At 38.7% G+C, this 9,773-nt stretch overlaps 1 protein-coding gene across 6 annotated transcripts in view; it reads left to right on the top strand.

The window, feature by feature from the left end:
* DNAH7 (dynein axonemal heavy chain 7) overlaps nt 1–9,773 on the top strand; it is a 104,281-nt gene that overhangs the window by 93,615 nt on the left and 893 nt on the right. For 5 of the 6 annotated variants that reach the window (XM_021400116.1, XM_021400114.1, XM_021400112.1 and 2 more), the window contains 8 exons: nt 130–291; nt 1,017–1,217; nt 2,222–2,383; nt 3,842–4,027; nt 4,741–4,878; nt 5,588–5,818; nt 7,191–7,343; nt 8,246–8,423. In XM_021400116.1, coding sequence (XP_021255791.1) covers nt 130–291; nt 1,017–1,217; nt 2,222–2,383; nt 3,842–4,027; nt 4,741–4,878; nt 5,588–5,818; nt 7,191–7,343; nt 8,246–8,423 — 1,411 coding nt within the window. The remainder of the gene's footprint in view (nt 1–129; nt 292–1,016; nt 1,218–2,221; nt 2,384–3,841; nt 4,028–4,740; nt 4,879–5,587; nt 5,819–7,190; nt 7,344–8,245; nt 8,424–9,773) is intronic. The other variant, XM_021400115.1, reaches the window with a different exon arrangement.

Below are 9,773 nucleotides of genomic sequence, written 5' to 3'. Positions count from 1 at the left end.
AAACTGTATTTTAAAGCATATGATACATGAAGTATTTCAAGAATACGTATAGATGTGAACTCTCATACCAGAAAATGTGTTATATTTATACATTATTATTCTTACTTATGGTGTACTTTATATATGCAGGGATACAGTGACACAAAGCTTAGTTCTCTGTCACTTGGTCAAGGCCAAGGCCCAATCGCCATGAAAATGATAGACAAGGCAGTAAAGGAAGGAACATGGATAGTTCTGCAAAACTGCCATCTAGCAAGCTCGTGGATGCCAACACTGGAAAGAGTCTGTGAGGTAAAAATAATTATTATCTTCACCATACTTCTGAAAGTATGTCTGATCCATACAGACTGCCTACAATACTTCATGATGATTCCCATTAATTAACTAGAATCATTGCATTGGTTTTGTCTTTTTCCTTCTACCTACTGCAGTAGGAAGTGCCCACAAATACTGTGGATGTGGCCTATTCCTTCAATGGTAAATTGAGCACTACAGCAGCCTCCTTAGGTCAAGAGCTTTCTTCATGTGCCTACTGCTGCAAAAAAGCAGCGTGCTAAAGAATTTTACAATTGAACAGCTACAGGTTTCCAAACAAGTACTAGAGTATATTTCTTGCTTCCCATCTGCCAGTATACTTAATACATTTCTGATGTGTAGATATTATTATTATAGCCCTTCTGAGAAGAACTATAACAACAGTAAATGTGCAAAGTACACATTCTGTTGCTGTTGAGGTGCAGAATCTGCTTTCATTTTTGTTCATGTATTACACAAATGGAGAACAAATTTTAGCTCAAAATTCTGAAGCCTTGAATAAAACTGCTCCAGCATCCAGTGGAACAGAAGTTGTCATAATTGTGAATCTTACCATCATCATTTGCAAGCATTTAAGAAATTAAACATTGCACTGGTATATTTTTCAAGTTCCTAAAAAAAAAAATTGCTTTCATAATGACAGTGGAGATGTATGTTAATCTACCATTTCTTCTTGTTGCTTTCACATGTGTTTATTCTAGGAGCTTAACCCTGACACGACGCATCCAGATTTCAGAATTTGGCTCACCAGTTACCCGTCTCCCACATTTCCAGTGTCCGTACTTCAGAATGGAGTGAAAATGACTAACGAAGCACCAAAAGGTTTACGGGCCAATATAATTCGTTCGTACCTGATGGATCCAATATCTGACCCTAACTTCTTCAACAGCTGCAAAAAAACGGTTAGTAATGCAGTGGTGGTGGTGTTACTTAGTAAAGCAGTTAGTTAAAGAGGACCATGACTGTGTATGTAAACTCTGGGGAAAAAAATGTACCGAATTAAATAGTTGTCTTTCACTGCTAGTAAACTACTTTTGATTATTGGCAGCAGCAGAGTAAACTTTATTTTACTACTCATCTCCTACTTCTTCAATGGTGATTTCGTGGCATGGCATTAGTAATATGCCTCTCTAAGAAAAAAAGTAAAAAGCACACTATTTGCCATTGCAAATCTGCAAGGTTGTTTTTAGCACGGCTTTTATCTGAAACATAAAATTGGTTCCTCTGTTGACCTGAGAGGCCCAATGTAATTTACGGAATTCGTATGTAAATACCCTTCCTAATTCCTACCACCTTTATTGAGACTTAGAAACCACTGTTTTCAGGGTTAGATTTCTGTGTGCAAGCTTATTTGACTGAAAAAATATTTTACGTTATTTTTCTATAATAAATAGCATAGCTCTTTTAAATGAGGTCTTATACTTTTCTAAAATATTCTCAATTGCAAAGAAACCAAACCTGAGCTTCCTACCTGCAGGTTTCTTTAAAGGCCTGAAATCTTTCGTGAGAAAGAACACAGGAACACTGTCTGTACACCGTTTTATAATACAACAGTGTAAAAAGAGTTGAAAGGTCTTATGGAATGGCATGTATCTCACACACACACACACACACACACACACACACACACACACACACACACAGAGGAGTCTAGCTTTAAAAATATAATTGCTTTGAAGGCTCACGGTGGCTTAAAAGAACATCTGATGACTTCCTGCTGAAGGCCCCTGTATGCCTGGAAAAAAAAAAGCTACTCATGAATTACAAACAGTATGTTACTGAGGCAGGAGCTGCTGGGGTGTGAGTGAGTCAGAGAGAGCACTGCTGTGCACAGGACATGAGGAAAAATGAAACTCTAAATTGAAAGTACATATTAATTAGTAATGTAGTTGTATTTGGTTTGAAGGCTGAGTTCAAGACATTGCTGTACGGCCTCTGCTTCTTCCACGCACTGGTGCAAGAAAGGCGGAAGTTTGGGCCACTGGGTTGGAACATTCCATATGAGTTCAATGAGACTGATCTGCGCATCAGCGTGCAGCAACTGCACATCTTCCTCAACCAGTACGAGGTACAGCAACCTCCCCGAGCCCCAAGTGTGCTTCTCACACACTGCCTAGAGCAGTTAGTGCACGTACCAAGGCAGCTGAGTGGTCCCTTAGCAGCAGTTTAGTAGGGGCCAGTGACTGAGCAATGTAAGTCTATTTGCAGCACTGTGTACATTTTAAGAGATCGGTGTGTCATGATCAGTATGTAACTTACATGGGAAGCTTTCAGATTGCAGTTTAGACTTTCTGCCATGCAAAACATAGTAGATTATGTTCCATGTTGTTGCCTTTTTTTCTCAGAATCTTACCATCTCTAGGTAGATGCTGTGGGTTCAGCTCTTGGAGATGTCTTTGCAGGCTGTGAAACATCACACTGAAATAGTCAGTAACTGTGACTTACTTAGTCATAAGGGTAATACTAGACTCCAGAGTACTGCAGATTAATCATGAGCTTGATTTGTGTAAATTTAGCACAACTGACTTCTTTGTTTGCTGAGCTAAGCAGTGTTTTGTACAAGAGTCTCTGCAATTTGCTAGCAGACAACATGACGCTTGTGTTTAAGCTTCATAAGCAAACTACAATAGCCAGAACCCTTTAAAGGTATTGCTAGGGGTGCTATTGTCAAACTGCTGTCAGCCTGGTGTATTTTTTGTTATCAGTATGGTTGATAGGCAAAATGATACAGAATGAACAAGTGATGTGCTGAGGGTGGGTGGTTTAGGGGTGTCAACTGCATGTGGGTGGAATATCCTCTTGTATGACATCTTATGAGCAAATACATTGCCTAGCTGGGAGAGAAGTATTTTTCTTTTTGAAAGCTTAATGCCTTGTATATAGTTACCACATTGCTTTGTATGTTTTCCAGCTGGTTTTCTTTATCCCAGTCCTTATCATATCACTAGTTGTTGCCCTGAATTTCTGAAGAGAATTTCTCTCTTATCTTCACAATTTCTTCCACTCATGCTCTTAAGAGTCCAGCTGCTCCGAACCTTAGTATTTTAATCTTTTTTTTTATTATTTTCTCAAAAGCAAAACAATCTGTGTCTCTGTATTAGCCCAAGAGGCTTGCTGGGAAGCACGCATCCGTTTCTTGTTCACTGCAGTGCTGAAGACTGAATACAGCATAGCTATTGCCCTCTCACAGTACACATAATTATTTTAAAATAACAGCCAAACAAGTACCGATCACTGTGGATAAGTTTTTCATAAATCTGTACTCAGGGATTTCCATTTGCATTGGTATGGATTTTTTTTTAATGCTGCCATTCTTCTAAAGAATAAATGGTTGTTGATTTGATGGCTTACTAAAGCAGTTGAAGATCAGGAGATCCATGGTACAAGCATGAACTATCAGAGGTAAATACCAGTTTCTAAAGTTTCTTAAGAGAATTCTGAATCACTTAGAAATCAATTAGAACACCAATGTGGCTGTCAGGGTAAGTGCTAGGCTGTGGCTCAGATAGTTCTTTTTTTTCTCTAGGAGGTACCATATGATGCCCTTCGCTATATGACTGGGGAATGTAACTATGGTGGCAGAGTCACTGATGACTGGGATCGGCGTACACTCCGTAGTGTTTTGAACACATTCTTCTCATCAGAAATCATTATAAACAGAGATTACAAATTTGATTCAAGTGGCCTTTATTTTGTTCCTCCTGAAGGAGACGTAAGTGTCTGAGAGCAATTAATTACAAACAGCTTCCTTTTTAAAAAATAAATAGCCTAATTAAGAAAAAAAAAAATATATAATAGTTCTACCTTTGCTCATGTTGACTAGTGCTTCACTGCTCAAACATTCTATTGGGCCATTCTTCAATGACTTGTAAGAAATGGAAGTAATGAAAAAAAAACAACCGAACAAAAACCACCCCAAACTACTTCTGCTAACTAAACTGACTGCTCTGCGCAGTCTACACACTTGGGGGACAAGAAGAGAGAAACCTAGCCTGCTCTAGTTAAAAGCATTATAAAATAGGCATAAGAATTAGCTGTTCATAGCTGCTGGAGGTAGAAAGGACCTAGTAATCAGCTCATCACACAGGCGAGTTACGCCAAGTGTCAGCAGTGCCTACCTACAGGGGCAGCTCAGCAAGCAGAGGGCTCAGAAGGGGCCTGGAGTCTCTTGCAACAGCTGTCCAAAAAAATGTCAAAGCTTATTTCAGTAAGGGCAATCCTGATTTCAGAGGAAGTGAATGGACCAAAGGAATTTGAGAGGCGCAGTCAGCTCCTGTCTACATCTGTTTATAGCATCTTACTTTAGATACTGTCCACGAGGAAAGTTTTTCAGTGGTATTGAAATACAGCTTGTGGCCTGTCATGAGCTGTTTGGCCATTTCTGCTTCTCAAGTGTTTTTTTTTTCCCTTTTTTACTTTTTCCAGCATGAAAGCTATATTGAATATACAAAGACACTCCCACTGAATCCTTCCCCAGAGATATTTGGAATGAATGCAAATGCTGATATTACCAAGGATCAATCAGAAACACAGCTACTATTTGACAACATTCTTCTTACACAGGTATGTAAAAAGACCAAAAGATACCTTCTTAAATAGCCTCTTCCTCTATTTACACATTATTACATTCAGATTCTTTTAATTCAGTTTTTACTGTGCCTTACTGTTCTGTATATTCCTTCTGGTGAAATTATTATTTCACTTGAGAATATTTTAAGGATTGCTTTTCTATTTTTTCCTGCTTAGCTTCCTAAGGAAACACAGCTTCTGTGATTGTACAGTCAGTTTACATTTCTTCCACTCTCCCCAGCTTTCAAGTTTTCAAAATTCTTGGCCAGTTTCAGACCAATTTGTAAGCCAGGTACAATCTGTAGTTCCTGTAAGTCTCATGAGAAAAATGAAGAGCTGAATGTAGAGACCAAGGGTGAGACTGAGACAGAACTTGGCACTACTCTTTGTTGTTTGACAGCAGGTGGCCAGCCAATGGCATTGGTGGCTCCTTCAGAGATTTGGGCAGAAACCTTGGTTTACAGTGGCAGCAAAATTTTGGCAAACAAAATGAAAGGGACAAAAGTCTGTAGGAAACCAACCCCCAATAGTTCTGTGTTAATCACTTCTTGCAATAATGATACAAATGCATTCTCAGGGAAGAGAATTGGAAGTGTAAGAATCTTTTAAACAATGCCTTTGTAACAGCTTTATTTTTCCTGTATTTTAACTACTCACTCTCTTAAGTGATTTCTCAAATAAGCCTTAATTTTTTTCTCTTTAGTCTCGGACATCTGGTAGTGGCACAAAATCCACCGATGATGTTGTTCATGAAGTCACAGGTGACATCCTGAGTAAACTTCCTTCAGACTTTGACATTGAAGCAGCAATGAGAAAATATCCCACCACTTACACTCAAAGCATGAATACTGTGCTTGTCCAAGAGATGGGACGCTTTAACAAGTTACTGCAGACGATACGCGACTCCTGTGTTAACATCCAGAAAGCAATAAAGGTGAGACAAAGATAACCTGTAAGGATACTGAGCTGTCAGTGCAAGTACCTTAGAGAATTGACCCCAAAGCCTGATTCAGGTCAGCATTAAAAGTCTGAATTCCAAACAGATCTGATTAATTTATCACTTATTTACTTTTTATTATTTAAGTTTATTTACTTAAAAGTGATGGGAGTACAATGGAACATACAAATAGTAGTGTGCCTGCCTAGAAAAACCAAATCAGAAAGTTCTTTTAGCTGTAGCTTTGCTAGCAAATAAGACAAGCAATACCTACGTTTATATTTATTTTTGTACCTTGCTGGCTCACACTCTCTCACAGATGAAGGTAGATCCTCTCAATATTTCAAATAACTGGAACCCTTACCAGCAGTAATTGACCAAGCCATTGCAGTCTGAAGCTAGTGCTTGTTTTCAGCAGGAATCAAAAGCTACAGCTGTGCAAAATAGAGGGGGTAGGGGTGCCATGGTTTTGTGATTTTTTTGTTGTTGTTGGTATTCCACATCATAACATCATGTAAAGCACCTGGAGTTAAAGAGTTAATGTTCTGGTATGTTCCAGTATCATATTTAATAAATTAATGTTCCTCCTCAGATCGTTGCTGCTGTTTTGTATTAGACCCGTCTACTATTCCCCTTCCCTTCCCCCTTTCCCCTTTGTTTTCCCCAGGGCGTGGGTCTGTGGGTCCCCTGCCTCATTAGTCACAGGACCTGTCCCGGCCAGCCAGTAAACTGCCGACACTTATTTTTTTCTCTTTTCTTTCTTTCCTTTCTGGGCTGGTGGGCGTGTGGGCCTGCTGTCCCCCTGCCACAGACATAGATCCAGAGATAACTCCGTGACAAGGGGGAAGGAAAGAAAAGTCAGTCTGGATAGTTTTTTATCCTATTGTGGGTTAAGATTGATGAGGTGATTTTTTTACTTTTTTAAGAAAGGAAGAAAAAACCTCCACCCCGTCCCTCCAGAAGCCAACCCAGAGGCTGAGAAGCCTGCCAATTTAGAGTAAGGCACTTACAACGTTCCTGTTTCAAGGAAACTTTAAATAATAAATACTATAAAAACAGTTATACTCAGTAACAAGTACTCTGGGAAGACCGTTTCTGCGGAGGGATGATGAGGGGGAATTTTCCAGTACTGGCACTTTTCTCTGAAACAGTCTGTAGCCCTTTTTTTCTGATAAGTCCAGCGCCTAACTACTGGCTCAGACCACTGTAACTTTTAAACAAAATTCATTATGTCCATTTGTGTTTTCAGCGCTGCTCCTGACTTAGCTACAAGGAGGAAACATCTGTTGGACAAAGAGCTATGTTAAAGCTAATTGTTAAAGCAAAGCTGTTAAAAGTATTCTGCCATCTTCCCTTCTCTTTATTTTAGGGGCTAGTAGTGATGTCTGCTGAACTGGAAGAAGTGGTAAACAGCATTTTGAAAGGCAAAATTCCAGGACTATGGATGAGTAAGTCCTACCCAAGCCTCAAGCCTCTGGGCAGCTATGTGAATGATTTCCTAAGTAGACTGAAGTTCCTACAGGTAAGCACACTCCATTTACATAGAGTTACATAGAGTTGTTGAATGCTGCTTATTATTTTTGTCTCTCAATGCCAGGTGGCATCTCTGTAAGTGAACACACGTGTGAATTACACTGAATAACTGGCAAATAATGTTCAGTTCATTTGTGCACCTGTTTTGTATAGTCACTAGTTCATCACAGCATCTAATGAAGCACTACATTTTACACACACTAACAACACATAGCGAGCTGCAGTGTCCCAGCAGCGCTGTATGACAGATGCCGGAATTGGCCTTCTGAAGTGAATTTACTACAGACCTTTTAACATGCACATTAATCTTTGTGGCAGTAGTGAAATTAAATAAAGAAGAACTCTTAAGAGATCCTATTGAGATCCTTTTCTAATCAATCAGCAAAGCATTATAACATAAAATCTGTTACGTTTAAGTCAAATAATAGCTTTCAGTAGAAGGAAGTTGGCTGAGCAACAAGCAGGGGGGTCCCTTCACCTGTAAGATTACAGATCCCCAAAACTGACTTTAAATAAGCAAGTAACCTCGAGGCTCAGCACTGTCCTGTGGCTTAGGGACCTCAGTCAACTGAAGGTGACTTATGTTCATCATCTAATAAGACTATGAGACCATAAACACTAAAATATGCCTTTGCATGAGTTCTGGTTTCATCTGGGACAGTTATTTATTTTCTTCAGTGTCAGCTTTAGGAAAAAAACAGTGTTGATATAACACACCAGTGTTTTAGTTGTTGCTGAGCAGTGCAAAAAATACCACTGCTTTCTGAAATAAACAAGTCACCCCTGGATGCATGAAAGCAGAAATTACTTTGGCTGTTATTATACAAGTTGCATTCTAAATGCTACAAAAAACAAAAGCTTCCCTACTCCCACCTCTCTTTGGTGCTGCAGCTGTGGTATGAAAATGGAATGCCACCCGTCTTCTGGATTTCAGGATTCTTCTTCACGCAAGCATTCTTAACGGGTGCCCAGCAGAACTATGCCAGAAAGTACACTATTCCAATAGACCTGCTAGCATTTGACTATGAAGTGCTCGAAGATAAGGAATATGAACTTGCTCCTGAAGATGGTAAGTAAACGCAATCCAGATGTTAATATGAATTTGCAGACTCAAGAGTTGTGTAATTAATGAATTCAGTCAGTCAGAAAACATAACATACAGATATGCACTGTTCCCCATGAGATGCACAAAATAGTGAAGAGGCAAAATACTATGCAGGAGATTAGCACACTCTGTTTTTGCCCATAGGGATAGAATATCACCAACAGAGGACACTTCTTACCCCCAAACTTCCCATGACAGCTAAAACTTTCAAGCAATACTAGCTTGCCCATTCTTTTTTTTTTTTTTTTAACCCCCAGTAACACACGTCTCAAGATTTTCCTAAACTAGTGAAGGCAAAACTATTTGCTGCTAGCTGTGCTTGCTTAGCTAGCCATAGTAAAATAGGTTATGGATATGATCAGGATATGCAGTAGATAACTACATTCTTAAAAACTACTTTGTATATTGCCCAGGATTGCAGTCACAGATGCCTTTCTCAACTTCCCTTCTTCAGAAAAATGAAGGATTAAACTGAACAGTTCTTAATAAAATGGCTTAGGTTGGAAAGGACCTTAAAGATACATCAACCTCTTTATAATACTTCCATGAGGATCGGTTTGACTGGAAGTTGTACAAAGAGGGGTTTGGCAGGTTGCCTAAGAAAACATCACCTAGTCAGTATCAACTTTCCATCGTTGTTGTTCAGACAGCTTTATTTTTTGCATTTCTAAGTTACAGTTTTCAGTCTATACAGCAGGAAAGTGCAAGTCTGAGGAAAAACAGATGTTGCTGTAACTTCTTCAACTCAGAAGAGTTGATGACATGATGATGTCAATAGAATTATTGCTTTTTAATATGTGTTTAAAAACTAACATATAAACAAAAACAACCCCAAACCTTTAATCCTTTAATTTAAAGGTATAAATGAGTTAGAATTTAAAACAAGCAATGAAACAATTAAGTTTACCTACCAAAAGACTCTTTAAGACATGATCAGATCTCCTCCTTTGGAAAAACTGATTGAAGTTCATAATGTATACTATACACAGAAAAGATTATAATGACAAATGTGAAAATACTGTCCTGTACTTTCACTTTTTTTTTTTTTTAAACTTCCCTCCTCTCAAGACTGGATACACTATGATACTGCTAGACATTGTAACTTTCTAAAACTTTACAGAACTGTAATTATAAAAAGTTGTAATGCCGTATAAGAAAGATTGTGTTAAAAGTAAGTATCTGATTGTCATTTGTAACACAAAAAATTGACCAAGGCCCACACAATTAATCAGCTGACAGCAAAGCGTGCTGCACCAGCTGCTGCTCTCAGCTAGAAAACACTTTCAGCTTTTATGTAACACGTTCTCATATACA

The sequence above is a fragment of the Numida meleagris genome, chromosome 5 (genome assembly GCF_002078875.1).
Source record: "Numida meleagris isolate 19003 breed g44 Domestic line chromosome 5, NumMel1.0, whole genome shotgun sequence".
Lineage (NCBI taxonomy): Eukaryota > Metazoa > Chordata > Aves > Galliformes > Numididae > Numida > Numida meleagris.
This window is presented reverse-complemented; position numbering and strand designations above follow the sequence as displayed.